General features: G+C 38.9%; 3 protein-coding genes across 5 annotated transcripts; all 3 read right to left on the bottom strand.

Annotated features, from left to right (window-relative positions):
• Positions 1–769: 769 nt before the first annotated feature.
• atp6v0a2a (ATPase H+ transporting V0 subunit a2a) lies at positions 770–12,011 on the bottom strand. Of its 2 annotated transcripts, none has more exons than XM_041970755.1 (20): positions 11,346–12,011; positions 10,832–10,910; positions 10,548–10,645; positions 8,708–8,845; positions 8,232–8,329; positions 8,011–8,137; positions 7,853–7,935; positions 7,674–7,767; positions 7,369–7,581; positions 6,477–6,627; positions 6,243–6,382; positions 5,995–6,152; positions 5,793–5,883; positions 5,588–5,706; positions 4,032–4,242; positions 3,823–3,942; positions 3,615–3,731; positions 3,226–3,343; positions 2,933–3,104; positions 770–1,741 (listed from the first exon to the last, which is right to left on the bottom strand). In XM_041970755.1, exons 1-20 carry the CDS (start codon positions 11,454–11,456, stop codon positions 1,639–1,641), a joined length of 2,541 nt encoding a protein of 846 aa, XP_041826689.1. In that variant the 5' UTR covers positions 11,457–12,011; the 3' UTR covers positions 770–1,638. The 2 variants fall into 2 exon arrangements, with proteins under 2 accessions (XP_041826689.1, XP_041826690.1); XM_041970756.1 differs by having other exon boundaries at positions 8,232–8,308.
• Positions 12,012–12,814: 803 nt separating this feature from the next.
• On the bottom strand, positions 12,815–16,135 carry nfkbil1 (nuclear factor of kappa light polypeptide gene enhancer in B-cells inhibitor-like 1). 2 transcript variants are annotated; one of them, XM_041971003.1, is made up of 4 exons: positions 15,808–16,135; positions 15,612–15,724; positions 14,046–14,157; positions 12,815–13,966 (listed from the first exon to the last, which is right to left on the bottom strand). In XM_041971003.1, exons 1-4 carry the CDS (start codon positions 16,079–16,081, stop codon positions 13,377–13,379), a joined length of 1,089 nt encoding a protein of 362 aa, XP_041826937.1. In that variant the 5' UTR covers positions 16,082–16,135; the 3' UTR covers positions 12,815–13,376. The 2 variants fall into 2 exon arrangements, with proteins under 2 accessions (XP_041826937.1, XP_041826938.1); XM_041971004.1 differs by having other exon boundaries at positions 12,815–13,948.
• Positions 16,136–21,928: 5,793 nt separating this feature from the next.
• On the bottom strand, positions 21,929–24,078 carry aplnrb (apelin receptor b). Its single transcript, XM_041970827.1, has one exon. The coding sequence runs from the start codon at positions 23,994–23,996 to the stop codon at positions 22,917–22,919; it is 1,080 nt and encodes a 359-aa protein (XP_041826761.1). The 5' UTR covers positions 23,997–24,078; the 3' UTR covers positions 21,929–22,916.
• Positions 24,079–24,348: the final 270 nt, after the last annotated feature.

Below are 24,348 nucleotides of genomic sequence, written 5' to 3'. Positions count from 1 at the left end.
GAGGGGGAAAAAAAGAATTTCTCAAGGGTTGACTAATTTTATTTGTTAAATTTTTTTGTGAGCCTAACACCACCAGAGTGCACTGTTTTCCTCTTTCTGTTCTTTTTCCCCTTTCATGTTCCGAATAGCTGCTGTTTTGAGAGACATATTGACTTTTATATAGCAATCAGCATTTTGTTATGTTATCCATAATAATTTTGGCTCATATGCCACAAACAATATTTGTAGAGGTGAAACATGCTTGATTTAGGTAAAACACTGGGAAGACACTGAACATATTGCATTAGGTATAAAAACGACACATTGAAAATGTTACTCAAAAAGTTTAAGGTAAGAAGAGGCAACAAATGTGTGTAAACTAAGTAGTTTATTCCATGCAAGCCGGTGGCTTCTTTTTATTTCTGTAAGATAATAGCATCTGTGGGCAGAAAGGCCCTGCAGAGTGGTTAAATGTGCAAAGATCACCAGCAGCAGCAGCAGTCTGCTCACAGTGTATGACATCCCATCAGACAAGAGGCTGTGCAGCATCTGAGCTAGAACTGCCTGCCGTAGTAGGAGTTGCTACCCCGATAAAAGTGTTCAATTCAATTCACAACTAGGACAAGTATGATTTTTTATACCCAGGATGTGCAGTAATGCTACTATTAAACTACTATGTATATGATGCAGCAATATTAAGTGTAATAAAACCCCAACAAAACAATTAAAACCAAATAAATCATTAGCAATGCCAATAAAAACACGAAGAACGCTTCATTTGATTGCATATCCCAAAACCTTTATTCAACACATCAGAAAGATAAAATATTAGACTCTTGTACAGACAATAATTTAAATAAATAACATCAATTATCATCATTAACAAATGCAATAAGCGGTTTAATCAAAGACAGACTGAAGGCTTCACGGCCTTTTTTAAAGTATATTATATTTTTCTATTGATTACAGGGGAGGTTACATTTAAATGAATGCATTAATAAGTAAATAAGCAAACAGCAAACATTTTAATTTGGCATCATCACAGTCATAAGTGAAAACTTTCAATTTTACAATCATTTCTGCAAAGTGCTGTGTGAAAATATGCCTCATAAAAGGGTTATAATGTTTATTATGTGTTTAAATTTTGACGCAACTTTTCTTCTGCACATGAAGTTATAAAAGAAAAAAAAACCCCTAAAGGCATCCCCATATCATCAGCAGAACAAAATGTCTATGGCACTACATCAGGATGCTCGATATGGTTTTAACTTGACTTTGTATTGCACTGTGTAAACTGTTTGAATGCTATGTTGCAAAGAATAGAAAACCAGTTTACACCGCACAATGCAAACAACATTTTTAACTTCCCCCAGCCAGTGTGACAGGGAGTACTGAGCAATATCTCATCCACAGAAAGAAATAATTAACAGAAGAAAAACTTTGAACCTCCCAATCTTCAGAGGTTTGCTGGGTACGGTAATAAGGCAGTCATTACGGCCAATAACATTTAAAAACCATCAAGGTGAAAAACGTTGCTACAAGAATGACTTTCAGTTCAGTATCTTGAAGGTTTGTTGTCACAGTGTGAATTGTTCCAACTTGTAAGGTCCTTCCCTGCTATAAACTCTGCTTTCACTCACATCCACTATGTCTGAGGGTTTAAAGCAATCCATCCTGCTCAAAAACAGAGGGCAGAAGGGAGAAGTCGAAGGGCACAAATTTGACACCGGTTCCGTGGTAGAATTTGTTCTGAAACTCCACCCTGAAATCAAACGATAAAGCAAGAACAATTTAATAAAGGTAGAAAAAAACAAAACAAAACAAAAACAAAGAAGGCCACGCGTGATGGCTGCATCTACCACATAAATGTGGTAACCTACAAACAGCTGCTCCAGTCCCTTGGCTGAGGAATCAAGATGCAGCAAAGTGCAGAGTCAGTCTATGATGAAAGCTAACTGGATCAGACCACACTTCAGCATCATGAGGAGAATGGTGTTTGCTTGTGTTCATTTTGGTTACATTTTTGTGTGTCTCACCCCTTTGTGCTTTTCTGTGTGCAGATCGGCCACTGTTTAAGTTTCCCTTTGTCTCATTTTGTTAGGTCAGTTTGAGTTAATCTTGTTTTGTTACTATTTTTTGAGTAGGGTTTTGTTACTTTGACCTAAGTTCTGGGTAGATTTTCTTATTATTTTTGTATCAGTTAAATTATGATTATTTTTGGGTTAAATAAAAAAGTCTTTCTTGACATTAACCTGATTGTCCTTTCACTGCTCGATCCATCACACCAGGTTTATGCACAGCAGTCTTTAACTTATCACTACACTATATGACATGGACAGATACTGAAACAATGAATCCTCAAGCTCAGACCTGTAAAAGGCTCCCACTTATCCAGTTGATGTGCATACCACCTCTGACTCTTCAATGCAGATAAGCAAAGGCTCTACTCTGAGCTTTTCCCAGAGGCTCGAGCTCCTTGCCCTATTTCTAAGGCTGAACTCAGTCATCCTCTAAAGAAAACACATTTCCTCCATTTGCATCGTTCATTTAGTCACAACCCAGATTTCCTGATCATAAGTGACGATTGGGAGGAAGATGGAGCAGTAAATTAGAAGCTTTTCTTCCTGATTTATTAATTTTGTGTTACATTTTTTTTACTTAGTTTAGACTAATTATGCCTTATACAGGCTTTTTTTCTTTGCTTTTTCAGGTCTCTTTGGAGTAATTTTGAATCTCCTTGTGGTCTTGTTTCTCTCCCAATATAGAATATTGGCTATATTGTAGAGGTTTTATGTCTATTTTTGTTAGTTTTATTTCCATTGCATCCTCTGGATCTGTGTTTGGTGCTACATGACAATACAAAAGCTGAAATTATCGACTATATCAAGTGTTGTATCTCATATTCTCTTTCACATGAGCTGCTAAAGTAAAACTAAAGAATACTGAGACTCACCAATGAAGTCGGAGAGCATGAAGGAACGCTGATAAGCCTTCCATGATCAATAGGATGGACACGGTGAGAGTAGCAAAGAGGCCAAACACAGGGACCAAAAACACTACCCCGACTTTTGTGGTGATCCTGAAGCCTATGCGCATCACCATGGCCCACAGCACCTCTGACAGCTCTAAAACCAGAAAAAAACAAAGCACACAGAGACATAAATAGGGGAGTTTTAGGTCTAAAGAGTGAGGAGTCAGCATAAGTAAAGAGGCACAGGGCGATCTATTTTGCTTGGCAGCACTTACGGGCATGAGCCAAACTGAGTGCCCAGAGACGCAGGTAGGATGCAGTGTTAGAAATGCAGCCCAGACAGTACTCTATGGTGTGGATGGCTTGGTTCAGGAGCACATCTGCAAAGTCAAACTGCAAAACAGTTCAAACAGCACAGAAGTTATCACTCTTGATTCGCACAAATGAAAAGTAAAGATAATCTGGCTCTCCTGTTTTAATGCAGCATGAAGTGTTTCTTAATGTTGTAATGTGTTCACATGATACTCAATTGGCTGTGCAGCTGACTTTTTTTTCTGTTGCCCTACTTTCTACTTCCTAATGTACAAATAGCATTAACAATTTCAGGCGGATGGAAAAATGAACACTTGCTGGATCACAGTGAAAGAAGTCACTGTACTCTGACCTGTTTGGGAAGAGTTTCTCTGCTGGTCGCTTCATCAAGTTCTTCTTCTTCATCCTCTTCAAATGATGGTGTAACAGAATTGTCATCCTCACTTACACGTCTCACTCTCTCATAACCCTGAGGCAGGAAAGTTTCAATCAACTACAGAAAAAGAACCAAAAGAGACTATTTATAGAAATATTTAGTTAATACTTTTGACTTGACTTACTCTGCGTCTGCGCAGGCCTTTCCCTCCACGGTACAACCAATACAAGTAAAAAGGTTTTCCTAATAGCAGCACGGGAACAGACAGCAGAGCTACCACAAGCAGGAATATTTGCAGCCCAGTCTGTGGAATCAAAGTAATATGCTTAAACTCACTGTTTTATGAAACATCACAAATACACCTGGTGAGCAGATGGTGAGATCAGCACTTACCTGTCCTGGGTAAAGAGGGGTGATATCTTTCCCTTGCATGACAAACATGTTGATGAAGTGAATGAGGATGCTGGGAGCCTGGCTGGAGTCCCGGGCACTGAATGCCAACCACTTATAGAGAATCATGAAGACCAGGTAGCCAAAGAGACAGAGAAGGAAAAGTAGCTCGGGGAGGAATAGCAGATAGATGTTAAATTTCTGTCTGAAGTGCCTACACAGAGAGAACAGAGCATGGGAAACAAAAAAAAAATATGTGTGACAAGGCAGGGATATAATGATCCTATCATATAGTGACTAGATTGCTCAATCATTACTAAAACAATACAAAAACAATGTTTTTGAGCGGTAAATTGCAACTTTAGGGGCTACATGTTACCCTCGGACAGGCAGAGGGCTATAGCATGTTGCTGTGGTGGAACAATGGCGATGTTACAGAGTATTGCCGTGTAACTGATGAGGGGGTATTGTTAATATAATATGATTTATAAATACTTGTTTTCTTATCTGATATTCAACATAATCAAAACCCAGGCACTCAGATGAAATTTCGACAACATTTCAGCTATTATTTCTGATTCTAAGAAGGGTTTTGATTGGCTTGCATGCATATTTGAAACCAATGTCTTGCTGCGTATTGATGTTTAGGCACTGAGGATATTTTATTCCTCTAAAAAGAATCCAAGACAAGCAATCAATCAAATTTCTTGTCCTTGCAGCAGCAAAGTCAACGTCTCAGAGGAAAATGCTTCCCATGCAGGGCTTTGTAATACCAAACACATCAGCATGCAGACCTGGGAACTCTACAGGACTTTAAATAGCATACTAGCATATTCAAGATAACTTTTAAAGGCTTTGAGTCTGCTTAAATTTTCCATTATTAAGCCTTTTTCTTGTTAAGTTTTTTTGTATTACAGCCTGCACTTTTGTTCCTGGTCTTTTAGAAGAATTTTGTTTCTCTCAGGCGTTATCTTCAAATGTCTGATTCTCCTTGGAAGAATTTTGTCCTTTATTCTGGACCCAGGATGATCTGCTGGTGTTCCATCAGTTTTAATCTTTTCATCTATGACTTTACCAAACATATCTTTTAGAACTCAAAATGTTGTGGACTTTTCTCTCTCTTTTTATTTCCTTTTTCCAACTTATTTAAAAGCATCTCTCGCTCAGGAGGAGAAGCAGTTTTCTACCAATCGGAAAGTCTGTGCATTGAGTTCTGGCTTCCCCAAACTACATGTTTAATTTTCCTTGGGCAAGACACTGAATCCCACATTGCTTCTGATGTGTTATTGGTACATGGCAGATTTAAAAAAACAGACAAAAAATCCCCCACTAAGTACATACAGTATATTACTATATGCGACAAAATGTATTTTTCCTCTGAGTGATCAACTTTAACACTGCTGTCTTTCTACTGCAATAACATACATATTTCTCTTGGGTTTTGAGACATTATTCCATTATTACTCTGCTTATAAACTGAACATACAGGCATATCTGCAAAAAAACACCACTAAATGCAATATTAGAAGCTACAAAACATTACATCTCAAATCACTTACAAGTGGTTGAAAACACTCAGCACCACTCCAAAGCTCATGTGAATGACTCCAATGACAACGGACATCTTCATCTTGTATGAATTAAGGAAGGACAGGCGGTTCACTGCCATGTTCCATATCTGATCAAACAATAAAAAACATTTAAGTGAAAATTACATGAGCATCTCTGCATTGATTTTAATGTCTGACTAAGTGATTTACTTACAGGGTCAATGCCAAATGGGTATGGTCCACTGAAAACCCCGCTGATGTTCGGATCCAACGTGAGCAAAGTGTTTGTTTGGAGTGTTTTGTTTCTTCAGTATAAAAAGAATACATTTAAAAAAACATCTGTTCAAATTGCAAATGCACTGTTATAGCATTAAAGAGAATTTCTGTTTGATATGAGAGCTTTTACTGATACTCACGTCCACTGCTGATTTGTAAACATGGCCTTAACGCTCCATCCAGAGCCAAATATATTCAAAGACTTGGAGAAACAGTCATTGTAAATGAGTCCAGTGTAGACAGAGAAAAGCCCCATCATCAGGATGATGTAACGCCCGTTAAAAAATGTTACCCATATCTGCGATCAATAAGGACACAACCACCAAATAAAATTAATTTACAATAATTCAACTCTGTATTATGGATTAAAGCGAGCGCTTATTCTCACCTCATTACTGGAACGTTTCTTCTTCTGCTTCTTCTCAGTCAGCACCATCCATAGAGCAAAGAGGCTCATTACCATCCCGTGGCCGAGGTCACCAAACATCACAGCAAACAGGAAGGGGAATGTGATGATGGTGTAGGGAGCTGCCACGAGGAGAAACACGAGTGTTTTTATTCTGAACTTCTCCATCGCAAACAGATAAATACTTCACTGTCCCTCACAAAACGTAGTTCTTACCTGGGCTTACCTCGCGATAGTCCCCCACCCCATAAGCCTCCACAATGCTCTGAAACCCAGTAGTGAACTTGTTGGTTCTTAAAAGCGTAGGTGGAGTATCAGTGCTTGGGATGCGGTTCACAAAAGATGGTACAGTAGCATCACCTTTTCTCTGATGATGAGAAAATAAATGTAGGAAAGTGAAGGACTATTGTACAATTAACCTTAAATTCACTTCTGTTAGAAATTAAATGGAGTCTTTTATTAATATTTGTTAACATGAATCACTTTGAGAGCATTGGGTTCCTTTCTGACATACCCAAAATGTACCCACAATGCAGTGTGTAACTGCATAGTCATTATCAGTGAACCCTGCAGACTCAGAAAACTAACTTCTTGTCTTGCTGATAGACAGCTCTTTTCTCAGATAAAGCTGTAGCTTTTATTTTCACTCTTTAAAGCCACCGGAGTGCATGCACAAAGAAAGAAAATCTAGCTTGCAGAGCACGAGTCATTAGCCAATCCCTACCTCAATCAGTTAGTTTGTGTTATTAAGTAACTTTCTGTTTTACTCAGTAACAGATCTGAACTAAAGTTTAAAAACAAAAAGACTGAGGTGGTGGGAAAACTCAGTTTTACTTTTTAGTATATAATTTAAACTGACTGTTAAAGTGATAGATTGCTTAGGTGCTGCACTATGCCTCTCCATACTGAAGGTTTTCTGACAATATTCAATCTCAAAAAAACAAAACAAAACAACAAACAAAAAAACAGGACGTCTTTAAAAGGAAATCTAAGTTTTCTGCCAGTTTAAAGTAGAAATACTTTTAAATGAACATTTTAAAGACATTATCTCTACAGTAGTGATTAGAGAAAATCAGCTTTAACTCAGCACATTAAGCATCTTACTCACCGAACCCTCTTCCAGGGCTGCTCTCAGGTTTGCTAAGTCACTGACGGGACACCACACCTCAGCAATCAGACACTTGTTGGTGACATCAAAGCTGCAGAGGTTGAGGATGTGATAGATGGCCTTCATCTTTTTCACCTGCACAACCCATGTGTAAGCCGACTCTGAGGCCTTCTGCAGAACCTGCCTCAAGTACTCCTCAGTGCGATGAAGCACCTGCAGAAGAAAACAGTAACTACAAACCCACTGGTATTATGTATTTATGTTACATTCTTCTGTCTTCTGGGTCAAGAAGCGTACAGTCCTACATTGTTAAGGTCTTGGATCCGTGTTCTTAAGCTGTCCAACACATCTGCTCGCTCCTCATCATTCTCAGGGTGTGGATAAAGGTGGCAGTGGTAACTAGGGGCAACAAATGTAAATGCTCATGATGAAGAAGAGTGCATAAGCAGTTAAAAATAAAATTATACAGTCAACGCACCCTTACCAGTCACAAATCTTTTGAACTTTCTGTCCAATCTGGTCTCCCCAGAAAGAGATGAGAAACACAACGCTTTTGCTAATTTCACCCTGTAATTACAGGGAGTAGAAAAGTTATTAAGCAGTCAGAACATGTTGAAAAATGACTTTTACAGTTCAGCTCACAGTGTCAAGATCTGCAAGGCTCTCATCCACTTCGGAGTAGCTGAGGATTGTGTAACCTTTGCACACTCTCCACAACATGCGTTCAAAAGCCTCCACCTTCACCCGTTGGATAAGTCCTGAAACAAACCTGCACCCAGGACGAATCCGATTAGGTCTAGGATGTGTTTTCTAACCATATTTTGACACCCTGTGATGTGGTTCTAAATGATATTGTAACTCACCCAAGCTTGGCTCCAAGTCTTTGCATACCAGTGCTTCCTGTGACTGAGTCTGTCTCCATAGTGGGAAACTCTTCATACTGGGGACCAAGAGCCTCATGCTAGTTATAAAGAGGAACATGCTTCATTTGTGACAGCTGATATTAACTTGTCCTTGCATGGTTCTATTACACAAAGCTGCTGCAATACACACACACATACACAAGTTATACTCCTAAGCGAATTTCCTCACACAGACACACTGTTGCAGTGGTCACAGCCTGGAAGAGTCAGGTGGTGCTTGTAATGCCTGTATTGTGAACGTGTCATTAATTAGAGCCAGCACCAGTCCTGGCTATGTCAACATGAGATATAAAGCATCTCAGTGACAAGATAAATAACAAGCGAGGTGAGCTGAGGCATCTCAAGAAAGGTGCTAAGAGGTTGGGGCCAGACAATACACAGGGAAGAAATGAGCAGCTGAATGGAAACACACTCACTCTGGAGCGGCTGTGTATAAAGGTCCGGGTGATCTTCAGCATGTGTGTGTATTCGGTGAGCTCCAAGAGGTTCCGCTGAAGCTTTTCTTTGTTCTTTGCCACCTCACTGAGCTCCATCTCCAGCCTCTGAAGCTGCTCCTGGATATCCCAGTGAACAAATTTATAGTGAATTCAGCAGAAGAATAACTTGTTTGTGTCTTTCAAGAAGCCAAGAAACACCACTGAGTATCACTGGCGCCAGGATATGATAAGGTCACAGTTCCACATCTTTAAACTCTAAAGCAAGAATGCATTCAGTGGCATGCACATGTTGGGATACTCTTGTTAAAAGCTGGATAGTTAAGGAAATAGCAGATTAAATGATCTCTACATGGCATAGAACCTGAGAAGAACCACATTCATATACATTTTTAACACATTTAGTGTGTTATTTTTGTTTGGTAGAGCTTAATGGCACAAACAATGTACTGGCTCCTTTAAACTACTGCATTAAAATAATGGGAACTGTAAGAAGACAGCACAGCATTTTAAATTTTCTGCTCCCTGCGTTTCTAATGTAATTAAGAAATGGCAGTCCGATAGAACTGTGGAGGTCAAACTCTGGAAGAACAAGGAAAAATTTAGAGAGAGCTGCTTTAAAATTGCTAGAAAGACTCATCAAAATCCACACTTGGAATAAAAAAAAGGCTGTGCAGGTGTGGCTGCACAGCAGAACAGTGCAGCCACACCTGCACTAAAGCAACCTCAGTGGAAAGTCATTAGAGGAAAAACTTTCCTGCACCCTCTAGATGTTTTCAGATTAACATCTAAGCAAGTCTAATGTTATACCATATCTTATGGACTGATGAAATTTCAAACAGAACTGTCTGACTGTAATAAGTAAAGGAATGTTGCAGACTTTCTCAAATTATTAACCACATAGGTGGATTGATTATACTTTAGGCTTGAGCTGCAGTTAGAGGAACCAGGATGAGCTCACAGTAGATTTTAGGAACAAAATTCACACAAACAAAACTAAACCTGAAAATCTGCATGTAGACTTCAACAGAGCAGTTCATGCAAAACCACAAAGAATCTCAATCAATTACTGCAGATGTTGTTTGCAGGAAGACTGGATAAAGATCCCACAAAACTACTAAAGTATAGAACATATAGACATAGCAGCTCAAATTTAGCACTCAAACATCAGGCTCTTTCCTCTTCTGTCATTTTAAAACATTGGAAACAGAAAGAAATCTTGCTTAAAATCTATACAAATCTGGTTATATTCATGTTTTTGCCTTTTAAATATGAGATTATTTTATTCTAACTTAACTATCCATGCTAACACGAATGAAAATCTTTAACAGAAGACAAGTTTCTGTAATTTTACTGTAAGAAAACAAGAACCTGATTTTACCTCTTCATCAGCTGAAAAATGTGTTTTATAGTTAATCCTTTTGGGAAACCTGGATAAATTCAGTATTATGTCATATGGCATCAACTCATCCACAACATTTTTTAAAATGAGTGTAGGTGCATCCTCAAAATAATTTATAGTAGTGAATGTAAAAAAAACATAATATGACAATGTGACAATATGCTGACAGAGATTAGTTCAGAGCTAGAAAACGATATATGAATTTCCAAAATAAATTCAAATTCTTGTTTGCCTGTCTGAATTTTAGCAGGGTGAGATGGGTAACAATAAAAATACTTTTATCTGCTGTTGAAGTATGGTTTAGTCATAAAAATCTGAACCTCCAAATGACTACCAATTTAAGTCTATATATCATGGTGAAAGCAGAAGTAAATTAAACATGACAGAGAAGCAAAGAAAATGGGCAATCTGAACACTTACCATGATCTCAAGCATTTGTCTGGGTGGAGGTGCAAGTGGGCTTTCATCCTCCTCTGGAACAGCTATTTTAGCCTTCTGGATCTCCCTCAAAAGGAAGCCTGTCAACAAAAATTGATGATAGTGTGTTTCGTGATAATTACTAGATAGGTGACAGCGTAATTTCAGTCACTGAAAGACCGTTTTTAGATAAAATAATGAGCCCAGAAGCATTTGCTTTGGATGGTTAATTGTCAAGGTGTGTTTTGGGACTACACCTATATCCCAGGTGGTGGATGGTGTCTTACCCAGAATTCTCTCCATCTCCTCACATCTCTTGATTTCGCTGACAAAGCGCCGCTGGAATGAGCTGACACTAGGGTTAAGCTGAAACCAGATGAGCATCACAAGTCAGGTGGCTGCAGACAATGCACATGTCAATAAGGTATTCAGCTGCCTCTGACTGGCTCTACAATGTATTATTATCACTATTATTCTTACTGATGACAACAAAACATAGAAATAATGTATATTTTTCAATTATGATGCAAGGTGGAGTAGTTAGTATTCAATATTGTAACTGTATTTTTTAAAGTGTTTAGATAGATAGATAGATAGATAGATAGATAGATAGATAGATAGATAGATAGATAGATAGATAGATAGATAGATAGATAGATAGATAGATATGCATGCATAATGAGAAGGGGGAAACGGTGCAATTGATGTCTTTGGGGGGGATAATCATGCAATACTTTTAAACTTGATGAAGTTTAGCCTCTTAGACAAATCAGTGTCTGTGCATCATCGGCTTCTACTTACATCTCTGAACTCGACCAGCCCCAGCTCCCCGAGCTCACTAATGCAGTCATATTCCGAGCCGGACTGCAGAAACAATTGCGCCAAGCACATCTCCTCACTCCGAAACACCATCTTTATCTGCCAGACAGACACTTCTTCTCCTCCGCTGATAATCTGTCTGAAGCCTACTAAACCTGGACAGCTAGCAAAATCACTACGAACTACAAGTGCACATTACACAATTTAACAAAATGACCCCCTTAGCCAATTAACTTCCCCAGAGGATTAATTAATGCCTATTAATAATGACGAATTTCATGACGGGAATCGTCCTCATCCCGGGTCTAGGTGTCGCGCTGGTTTGTTTCTCGTGAGAGTCGCCTGATGTCTACTGTATAAACCATTGGAAAACAAAGACACAGACCTCACTAATGCACCTTTTGCGTCGAGCGATCAGAGAGAAAGGCGTCATCCTGTAGGCTCTTTACCTTGAACACCTGTCATTACAGCGCAAATAAAAGAAACGCAACACAAACCCGAAAGGAACGAGCAACAAGCAAACTAGAAAATAAATTATCAACCTGCCGTGCAGACAAGTGAGACTAAAGGCAGTCTCCAATGTTAAAAATAAGCCCCAGTCAGAAATAGGCTACGGCCTTTATTCGCTCCACGTCGCCGGGCAATTGACACAGATTGCGTCCCCGGGTTGCCAGATCTTGTCGCCTCCTCTGAAATAATCAGGTTTTCTTGGTTAAGAGGTGTTGCATTATCATGTGGTCAAATAGCGATTTAATTCGACAGTAAATGCTTGAATGATCAAAAACTTAGTTATAACTTGTCTATAAATGATTTTTTCTGTCATAAATTTGCTCTGTGTCGACGCTATTGTTGTAGTAGCCTAATATTGTTCATGTATAAGCTTAACAAGTAGAACTACAGCAACGGTTCCAAAAACAGAAAATAATAAGAAAAACAGCAAAAGTAGCGAAGCTTCATAAGCGATACAGCTGAAACATAGCCAATAAAATTAAGAACAAAATCAGATTGTAGCTATATGATTTGTTGAGTTTTTAGATTACATCGTGAATTCAAGTTTTAATAGAATATATCCACATTTTAATCTCCTTTTAAAGAAGATTAGAACTTAAGTTCAAACGTGGAAACGAACTGGCTTTTTTTCTCTCGTTACGTGTAAATGAAGACTAAAAAGAGGGTTAGCTCACAAACCTGGCAACCAGTGCATTATTTTATTCAGTTGCATCGCTGAAAGCAGCCCGGCCATCTGCTCTTCTTTGTTTGTAAAATCCTCTATTTTGAATAGTTTGGGATATGTTAATTTTAATGTTTAAAGACAAAAATCACGTTTGATGAATTAAGATATGTGATAAAGTCAAATATAATAATAGTAGCATGTTTGTTAATAAGACATGACAACACAAATGTAGGGGTTTTGAGGTATTTTGAACCCAATAGCCAGAAATAGGCAATGAAAGGTTTAAATACAATGTTTATTAAAGCACCACACTCAACACTCATTTTTGAGAAAATGCAAATCTGAACAAATACTCTTTTTTTCCATAACATGGATTTCTTGCTGCAAATGCTGTTGCTTCAGGCAGTTTTCAATGGTCTGCCTGACACATCAGGATCAATCTGAACACTCAAATGATCAGAAAAGCAGGCCTTAGCGCTTATGTAGGCCTTAGCGCTGCAATCCCTACATAAACATGAGCTGGATAAGAAACAACTGGTACGTAATGAAACTTGAGTAGAACCTGAGGATTAAACCCTGGTTTGTGAATAATATAAACAACCATTCATTACAACATATGTATTTAATTTCTAAAACAAGATAATATCAGAATAAAGACTTTTTTATTCAAAAGTGTGATATTTAGCAGCACGGGTACAACATTCAGTTTTAAAACTAAGACAAGCTTAGTTTTATTAATTCAGAGGAGCTCATTTATTTTTTTCTTCATGCCCTTACACAGAGTTTTAACACTCAGATTTTTAGTGCATGAAATGTATGTATTATTTCTGAGGTGATTTTTAAGTCTTTAGACTCTGAGCCAGTCTGTTGAGCTCTTGTGACAGAGCTGTGACTGTATCCAAGATCCGCTCTTTGTCTCTCTCCTCCAAACGAGCTTTGCATCGTTGAGCGAATTTATCCGGGTGCCACAGCACTTGCTGCTTCCGGAGTGCTTTACGAAACTCTGCCACATCTTTTCGGTCCACGCCGTGCAGCATCAAGTCCACCATCTCCTGGACCGTGCCTCTTGGAGCTGGCCAGGGGATGTCACTGTAGCTGAGTTTTGTGCTGGCTGATGAGGAAGCGCCGTTAAATGTAGCGGCACATCTCTCATCGTACCTACGCTTCTTTCCCTGACGAGTCTCTTCCTCTTTACGTGTTGCTCGAGCCAGATACTCTTCATGTTCCCTCTGCAGCCTTTCATGCAGCTCTTTATGGCTTTCTGCTTCTTGTTCTCTTTGTTGCTTATTTTTCTGTTTTTTCCAACTAGAAGATGATGCTGCCAGTCTTTGAGCTTCGGCATGTTTTTTTGAAAAATATTCTCTTCTGATACGATCAGCCCAGTCCCCAAAGTCTTCCTCATCGTCGTCAACTGGAAGAAAATCATCAGCTGTGAAACATATGCAGAAATATTAAAACCAAGCAGAGAAAGTCTTAATTCAAATTCTCAAAGAAAAAAGAAAAATTACCATCATATACCCCAAAAGTTTCACAAAATTCATCTTCACATTCACCAAAAAGTTTCTCCAGCCACTCCTTCTCGGGGTCTGCCTCAGATGGACAGCTCATGTTGTCTGCAGTCTGATGAAATTTAAGGAAAACAGATGTAAAGATCAACTCAGAGAAACTTGAGAAGGACATTGTGACCCTGGTTGGATTTCTATAAACATTTTTTATTTGAACTGGAAATCAAGCTTTTTGTTAGCTGTTGTAAAATATCTTTGGGTTGTTTGAAAGGCACTATGTAAATCTAAGAGGCAAACATATACACTATTTCTGTTTACAAAGAGCACGTGTTATTTTAATTGTCAGGAGGCAGAAATGCAATTCACTTTTTTAATATTAAGAAATTACAGCAACACAAACTAGTCTCTTGCCCATTTATCCTGTTGCATTTAAAGATGATGCTGTTGCCGTGCAAACAGATGTGTATTACAGTTCACACAGGGGTCACGAGTTGAATTTATACTCCTTCAGTGTTACCCAGCATCTATTTCTGTACTGCTGAAAGAATATGACTTTATGTGACCCAGACCAACTCCAAATGAGCCTCAAACTGTGTCCTTAGCATGCCTGGGGCAAATAAAATTTCAAAGAATTTTTTCTGAATGTGATTAAAAACAATATCCTGAGTCAAACATTCAGGTTCTGTAATTAAAGGAAAGGTCATTTAATCCAAGCCTACCTGTTTGAGATTTGTAGAAAAATTAAACGTGTAATAATTTTACTTTGGCCAACTTCACAAAATATATATTTTACACAATTTTACAGGTGTAAAACTGAGATAAAAATGAAGACTGAGTTTCATAACAGTAAAAAGATAAACTATCATTAAATACACTGCTTATGTGCAGCTACATAATTTACATGACATTATTATTTGGTCAGTAGAAACATTTGTGTTGCTGGCAACACCATTTACAAGATGACTGTTCAGTTTGTTTTCAGGTGCATTTTTTTTAAAGCCACTGGGATCTATTTCCATAAAAAACACAGATGCATGTGAACTAACCTGCTTTTTAAAAAATACAACTTAACCATAATTAATATAATTAAAGTTGTGTGCATGATTAAATGTGCCAACCTAATTTTATACTTAATTTTCAATATTACAATAAAGTTAAAAATTATTACCCACATTACTTGTTTTAAGTATATGTGAAGTTCTTAAAACAAAGTGCCATCAGCTAAATATGCTACGTTATTTTTATATGCCTTTTTTACAGCATATTTTCACATATCAGTTACATCTAATTATCAGCTGCATCAGTTTATTGATAGCAACCTGTAATTAGCTATTTATTACTAAACATTAAAGCCAGTCTTTGTTATATGGTGCCTGTGATGAGGTTCACTCAAGCCTCCAAAGCTTTGACAGCTGAGAGCTTCTCTGATATCGCAGGTTAAACTATAATTCCTGATGAGTCAAATTACGTTTATTTATAGTCAGTTCACATATTGTCAATACAGAGAATCAGCATGACTGTTCTTTGCTGCCTATTAAATGACAGCCAAAAGTTCAAACTGCTGTTTACCTTTGAATGTTTCGTCCAGTTCAGCAGGTCCTGTGGTGTGACTCCTGCCCTGTTTGGAGCGTTCAAAGCCTCTGGACATGCTTTTTTGAGAGGGACAACCAGGTCATCATAAACTGGGAAAAAGTAAAAGTAGAAACATTAAAAATAGGCTTAGAGTTTATTAAATTTAATCCAGTAAAAGTCTATTCTTCCTCACCAGTTTTTCCATGTTTCAAGGCCCTGTTAGCTGCGACATGAAGTGCCGTGTCCCCCCGGCGGTCCCTTTGTAGAACATCGGCTCCGTGTTTCAGCAGTAGCCGCAACACAGCGTCATCTCCAAGAGAGCAGGCCAGCAGCAGCGGGCTCCTCTGCTTCTTACCCTGGGTGAAATTCACGTCTAGGTCCCGGTGCTTCCGCAGATATGACTTCAGCTTTAAAAGACTACCTTCCTCCACATACTTCCACACTCGCCCCTGTCTGCGGGACACCATACTTTGTACAAAAAAACTAAGCTAACGTTTAACTTCCGCTAGGCCTCACCTTAGTGGTCCGTCTTCTTAATAACTTCGGGCAGCTTGCGCAGTAGCACGTATAATGTGTTCCGAGGACAGACTAGTCCCGGGGTTACCACTAGATGTCAGTATTGACTATTCTACACCACAACTAACTTTTTTAACTAACTTTTTTGGCTCAACCGCAAATAGGATTGACCAAATAGCTATTTGTAACCACACTAAAATGACTTGCAATTTAACTTGTCTTCCTTTTTAACACAATTGTAAAATAACAAAGCTCCCTGCTAATGCTATGTAATTTGTCTTGTATATCAATTATATTTGTTTCATATTAAAGATGAAATTGCCATATTTAATCAAAATATCAACCATAGTTTACTTCTGGAAATGTGTTTTGCATGAAAGTGCCATTCCATGGCACAAACATTTGAGTGAACAGAACAAATATCCAAGGATTACATTAAATATTTATGAACTTTTTCAACATTTTAAACTATTTTTTGTACCATTTAAAAGGGGAACTAAAAGGAAAGGATGCATACAAGCACAAGTTACAGAGCTTAAAAAACCAACACCTCTGTTTGACTGATTTATCAGTCTGCAGTGAACTTGCAATGCTCTGCTGTGCAGTAACACATACAGATGAAAACCTTTCCTGCTTTTTAACAGAAACTCCAGCATCAGAAGTTATTAGATGAACATCAGAATAGTTGTTGGGATAGGCTCCAGCTTTCCCATGGCCCTGAAGTGGAATAAGCGGTATAGAGAATGAATGAATGAATGAATGAATGAATGAATAAATAAATGAATGAATCAATCAATCAATCAATCAATCAATCAATCAATCAATCAATCAATCAATCAATCAATCAATCAATCAATCAATCAATCAATCAATCAATCAATCAATCAATCAATCAAAATAAGCCTGGTCTATTTTAAATGCAATTTCCCAAGACATATTTAGTTAAAACAGAACTTTCCTGAAGAGTAAAAATCATGTAGAAAAAGAATATGAACTTTAATGCAAAAATAAATAAATAAATAAATTAAAAAAAAATGCATAAGTGTTAAACATGGGAGTGGACTGATCATGCTTTGGATGTGTTGCTGCCAAAAGATGGGGAAAATTTTACTGGGAGAGAAACAGATTCACTACACCAACAAACATCACAGCGTTTGTATAAAAGCTGAAGATGAAAAGAGGATAGCTGCTAGTGTATTGATTATTGAAACCTCCGAATTTACTGCCTTGACATCTTTAAAAGCTTCCCAATCTAAACATTATCAAACATCTGTGGACAGATTGCAAAAAAGGCCATACATGCAAGATAATCTATGAATTTTACATAACTAGAACCCTTTGTGGGGGAAAAAATGTGAAAATCTCCCAAACATGTTCTCTGCGTGCAAATATATACCCATAATCTGACACTGGAAGGCTGCTGAAGGGAAAAAGTTTCTCTGTTTTCACTTAAAATCTGAGAGTAAAATGTTGATGAAGAGGGAGAAATTCCAGAGCACATTCTGCACACTATGCATGGACTCTGTGTCAATTTTGTGTCACTTATTAAATCTGAGATGAATCACATTTACGTATTCACAAATTTAACAGGGCAAAGGATTATCTAACTATTATTTATTAAAATGAGCTTAACTGGAGTTTCCAGTGGGAAAATCGTTGTTATGAGGTCTACAACACATTTGGAATGCACTCAAACCCTGTCCACTAATAGCTATTACCCCTGTAACCTAAAAAAAAGTGGTCACCCTTAAGTCTACTGATTTATGTTAAGAGGAAATGCTTTATGTCCCCAAGGGGAAGTTGCGACTGTGTAAACACCAGTTTGTTTGTGCAAACAGATTTATGCCCCGAAAACAAGAATTGTACAAGTACATCCACACAAACAGTGTGTGGCAGCAGATTGTTCTTACCGAGTGGCTGTAACAACACAGAAAAGCTGGCTGACTTTTTACAAGGTTAAAGCTGCTGTAGTAGGGACTATCATCTCCACCTCAGCTAGCGACTAAATCAGTGAATACTGTACACACACAGCTTTTCTTGATGTTGCCTTGGTCTATTTTTTGTTATCATTGGATGCTCATTACCTGTTGATGCTTAAGTCAGTGCAGCTGAGCTTCTGAACTGGCTCAGGCCTGTTGCAGATGACAAGGCCTCCATTTAGACCTGAGAGAGGGAAGGATGCACAATGGAGAGGATAGAGAGGAGAATGAAGAGACACTTTGTGCCTGGTGAAGAGGATGATCTTCTCTAACCCGAGATCCGGAGTCACCCAAAGCTTGGGCACTTCCGTTCTTTCGGAAACGACGTGTCTCCACTAATGATCGCTGTCTTGTTTGAACGTCTTTGAAAGGTTTGCCAGAGTGAGAGGAGGGAAAGATGCATCTGATTCAGTCAGTCCCATGTCTGTCACTTAATGTGTTATTGCCCCGTTTAGACCAGCCTTTATTTATCACACACTCCCAGATAATATCATTTTACACAGAATTTGGGTGTTTAATCATACACACATTGCAGAAGAATGGGAAAATGAAGCATCTTGACCTCAGGTGGAGCTCCTGCAGAATGCTCCAAAAGCAGAGAGATGCCTCTGAAAGACAGGATGTCCCAGTGAGGAACCATTACCTTGCCCACCCTCCTTCTACCCTTCCTGCTTGACTTGCTGGCTCCTTTCCAGTCCGGGAGGAGGGGGGGCTGTCATTCTCCAGGGACGATCCAGGGAGGAGTTCTGGAGGGGCCGTGTGGCAGGAAGCTGAGGGGTCCTCCAAGACTCTCCAGGGGTCAACATCTCATCCTACCACGCCACTGCTGGACCAGGCTTAAGGTCCGGTTTACTGGCAGTGCTGCTTAGCCTCTATTGTTAAGACTGGGGAGAAATACGTGCACACTTCCTTTGTCTATTTTCTGCTTGACTCGGCTTATTGGGTTCTGATTTATGACAGCAGAACATGCTATTCTAACATACAGTGGCTAATTTAAAATAACACAATAGGAGGGACTGTTTGTCAGCCATTGATATGGCAATGAACAAGTTAAGGGGGCAAATAGAAACTCTTCTTACCTTTGTCTTTAGACTCTAAATTAACAATGGCAAGAATATATTTAGTCTAATGAAGATTTAGCACTTTTTTTACACTTTGCATTATGCTCTGTTTACTGATCCCCTCCAAAACAGTAGAAGAATCATTATGGGTTTCTATTATTACAAAAAGGACTATTTCAGGGAACAAAGGAGAAAATACTATTTGATAATAACACTACTCATCTTTTCTATAACTTTGAGAGTATGAAAACAAGTATTACCTGTAAATTAATTTGAACCCTTTGAGCCCCATGTCTATTTTCTACACCTCTGCTCAAACAATGCTTATTCATAATGAAATGAGAGTAGCTTTGCAGCCACAAGATCTATTTAAACACTTTTGGAGTCATAGTTAAGGGGATGTCAATATCAGTATATATGTTACTGGTGAAGAATAAATGAAAAATGACACATAGCACAAATGGAAAAATGTTGAAGTTGCCTAGAAAAACAACAAATGGTTGCAGAATGAATATGAATATCTCTTTGGAACGATGCAGCCGTACCTCTAAACTTTACAAAATCATAATACAATATGTGAACATTATCTCTGCAAAGACCAAAGTGAAGCAGAAAAAAATTAGAGAGATTTTAGTACAGCCAGTTTAGATGGCTGTACTAAAGAAGTCTACAAAAGTCTACAAAATGGCTATTTGGACAAACTTTGGCACCATCTGTTCTCAAAGGTCCCCAAGTTGGGCGACCTCAGATTTTTAAAGGTCAAGGATGCAATTCAATGTTGCAAATAGTCAAAATAGCATAAAGTGTAAATGCACATTACAGTTGATAGGTTGAGCATGTGCTTTTTAATGTTCAATTTTAATTAATTTATTTACTTTTAAATAAAAAAAATAATAATAAAAAGTAAAAAAATGTTACATTTTCATCACAATCTGAATAGCACCAGCTGTCATACAAATGTAGTGCAATGATTTTTTTTTTTTTTTTAACCTGTCCCTCAATTTCCCCTAAAATCAGGGGAAATTGAGGGAAGAAAACACTCCTCATGAAACATTTTCCTCTGAAGATGAATGGATAGAAAAAGAACCATTTAGCTCAAAATAAGGCAGTTTCATGCTGATATAAATCATTTAAAAGGATTAAGATTTAGCTGGGGTGTCTACATGACAATCACAGATGTGATTAGTGGTATGAACTTGTTATTTGCTGTGTAATTGAATTTTGCTGGTTTTCACCACTGCTGCCTGAAACTATAATATCCTCCATGCAGTTGCAAAAATTTTGCATAAAATCAAAGTTTTTGGTTTTCAGTAGTTGCCCAAGACAAATATGAAATAATAATTTATGTTCTAGTGAGAAAGTAATTCTGGTTGTGGAGAGTCTCTACCCAGGGGGATTCCTTGTGGCCAGTCTGCTTCCAGTGCAGACACACTTAATTTTCATACTGCGTAATTACAGAGGAATGAAAATATTTATGTGATCATTTCTTAACAGTCAGCTCTGACAAACACCCTGCCCATATACGATCAAAGGGGATAAATCACTTTTCTCAGGCAGCAGTTTGTGCATTTCGTGCCATAAAATCTGCGTAACACGATCACTTAAGCTTCATAAAACTTGAAAAGCTGTGCAAATAATCTGTCCAGATTATCTTTCACAGCAGGCTCTGTCTCTGAGGCCAACAGGTGGAGGATAATGTGTCAAGTCATCTTATATAAAATAGCTGCTGCGTGGAATTTTGAAATGTACTGTAAACTGTTTCTCCAGTGACTCCAGAGTGTGTTATTGTGCCACTGGGCACAATCATGTACGCTTCCTCTTGCTTGTTGCAGGTTTTAAAGTTTTAATGTGGCAAATGCAGCTCATAAAGCTCCTCTGCACATTTCATTATAAATTTAAAGTTTAAAAAATATTTTTTGCAGGTCTTTGTTTGTGTTCTCTTTCAATTGAAATTAAAAATAGCTAATGAAAGAATGAAAGTGGGTGCAGCTGTTGTATTTCTTTCATTTTAGATAACAAAGATGAATTCACCTATTGGGAATTTAACCCACAGTTGAGGTTTTTAGTTTGAAGGAGTTCAGTTCACCTTCACGTATGCAAATAACCCTCAAATTTCTGTAAATGATTTAGCCTAAGCCACACTCCATCATAGGAATTACAAAGGCACAGAAAGTTGACGCCCACTACAAATCAGTAATCAAGGATTATCCCAATCCTTCTGTCTCCCCGCTGTCACTGATTACATCCTCTAAAAAGCTCATTAAAGTCAAAATTGGTTAATCGTTGAATTCTACTTAAAAGCTGAGCAGCCTGTTGCAGTGTTAGCTCGCTATTACAATATATTTAATGACTACATGAGGGACTATTTTCAGTAGATTTTTCATATAACAGGGACTCAAAGACTATTTTAGATGCTTTTTGGGTCATAAGTTTTGGTGTTGTGCACTTTAAAGATTTTTACAATTTTGGGAGAAAGCCAAATATCCTGTAGCTGATCCAGTTTAGAAACTTTTGTAATCACCGATTGTTTGTAGGAGTAAGTTGTAAAAAGACAGGGAAACAGAAGTCGAACATGCATTTCCTGCAGACATATGCTTTGATTTCAGCCCTACAAAACACAATAGGAGGGAGACGGCCTCCTCTCAGCAATGCACCAACAGGAAGAAGCATTTTCACCGGACAGGAGAAAATACATTCCAGCAAGGCTTAACGAGATCTCAGAGGGAACAGAGTGACACCAGAGAGAGTATTTGTTTTTCAAAGCACCTTTTTTTATTACAAATCATAGACATGAATTCAAAATAGATGTATATTCACAAAATTGTTTCATGTTTTTGTCAAGAACAAATTCATTTATATTCTGACACCACACACACAAACACACCCACCCACACATACACACACACACACACACACACACACACACACACACACACACACACACACACACACACACACACACACACACACACACACACACACATTCCTCCAAACAGACACACTGTCAGACTGTTAAAACAGTCACCTTTTAATTGGACCTTTCATCAACCTGAAAACATTTGTCAGCTGCCATCTGTCTGTCTGTCTGGTCTGTCTGCCAACCCCCACAAACCCACCCCCTCTCTTACACACACACACACACACACACTTACAGTTTACAACATTCTTATCTTACTCCAACACCGCTTGCTGATAAGCACACCCATTCTATGTACACACACATATACGTAACACTGCCAGCTGTGGTGTAGATACCATAGGACTTATCTGTCAGGTAATCTGGTAGTTAAGACACCTCAAGTGCGTACATGTGAAAACAAAAACTGCAGCAGCAAATGCACAGGTAATACACATCAGCGTGTTGACTTGAGAACAGAGCTCAGAACATTGCTAAAAGTCCACAGTAGAACTGAGAGAAATTCAGAGGCATGTAGTCCACTTTTTCCCAAAAAAAGTTTATGCTTGTTCCCTCTTTGTTCAGATTCATTTCCCTGCTTTTTAAAGTGAGGCAGGGGGTTTTGTTGTGATGAAACATCCAAAACTCCCTGCCATTTAAAATGAGGCACGGAGTTTTGTTGTGATGAAACATCCAAAACCATCTGTCCTCTTCAGTTCACTAGTGGGTGGTAAAGGCAACACCCTGAAATTGCTTACAGAGGACCTGTAAGCAACCATCCAGTGCTGGAAAGTTTTGATTTACCTGCACTGTTCTGCATTGTTCATCTCTTTGAACCCCCCAGCTGCTGTCACACCTTTGTAGCAAGAGACTGAGCCTCTGTCTTCTGAGAGGACAGGGAACTGGGTGGACTGGCATGCAAGAACTTCTTCAGGTTGAGCAGACGCAGACACTGGGATCTGAAGCGCAGGTCAAAGAAGGCATAGAGGAAGGGGTTGAGACAGCTGTTGACATAGGCCAGGCAGGTGGCGTAAGGGTGAGCAAGCAGCAGGAAGCGCAGGAAGTCACAGGTGGTAGGGAACAAGTCCAGGTAAGAGAGCGCATCAGCACTCTTCACAATGTGGAAGGGCATCCAGCAGGCAGCAAACACCACCACTAGTGTGGTGATGATCTTCAGCAGTCTCTTCTTGCGCTGGTCCTCTTTGCGGAGAGTGTTGAAGTGGCGAGTGACTGTGCAGCCGATGAAACAGTAGCACACCATCATTGCTAAGAATGGAAGAAGAAAGCCAAGAGCTGAGGAGGAGATGCTGAGACCGGCAATCCACAGGCTTTCCTGTTCCTTATTCGTCACCACCAAGCTGAAGTCCATGCCACAAGTTGTGCGGTTGGTTTCCAAATCAAATCTTGTGGAGCGAAAGACAAGAGTTGGAGCAGCCAGCAGACCTGAGAGCAGCCAGATGGCTGTTAGGGAGCCTCGTATGTGACTTTGGGTGCGCAGTTGGCTGCTGGACAAGGAGTGGACGATGGCAAGGTACCGGTCAAAGCTCATGCAGGTGAGGCAGAAGACGCTGGCATACATGTTGAGAAGAACAATGTAGCTGCTGATCTTACACAGGGCCACTCCAAAGGGCCAGTGGTAGCGCAGAGCTGTATAAACAGCCCACAGAGGCAGAGTGACCACAAAGGTGAGGTCAGCGAGGGCCAGATTGCCGATGTAGACGTCAGCAGCCCGTCGCTTGCCTTGGGCTCTCCACACGGTAAAGATGACCACACCATTTCCAGACAGGCCCAGGATGAAAATGAGCATGTAAAGTACAGGGATGACAGAGTATGATGGCATCCACTCTGAATAGTCGCACATGGTGGAGTTCTCCGTCTCCTCATAGTCGTAATACTCATAAGGACCTTCAGTTGTTTCCACCACCTCCATTCTTTTTCTCCTTTTATCCTTTATCTGAAGAAAAACAAAAATGTTTGGAGCAGATAGACCCACAGTCGTTGACAGCGCTGTAAAGTCTGTTGCTATGTGTGAAATCAACACAACCTTATATATCCCAACCAGATATACACCCTCCCACAAAGACCCCTCCTCCCATCTACTGCCCTCCTTCTCTCCACACTGCATACACATACCCTCGTCTCTACTTATTTGATTAGTAGCTCACTGCAAAAATACACAGCAAAGTCATTTTATTTAGATCAGCAATGGTTCAAGCATTTATAATAATTATATACATATAAAAATATTTCTCTATTCTAGCTCTTTTATTCTCACCTTTTGT

Source organism: Melanotaenia boesemani, chromosome 19, assembly GCF_017639745.1.
Source record: "Melanotaenia boesemani isolate fMelBoe1 chromosome 19, fMelBoe1.pri, whole genome shotgun sequence".
NCBI classification, from domain to species: Eukaryota; Metazoa; Chordata; class Actinopteri; order Atheriniformes; family Melanotaeniidae; genus Melanotaenia; species Melanotaenia boesemani.
Note: the sequence above shows the minus strand (reverse complement) of the source record. Positions and strands in the feature narration are given on the sequence as shown.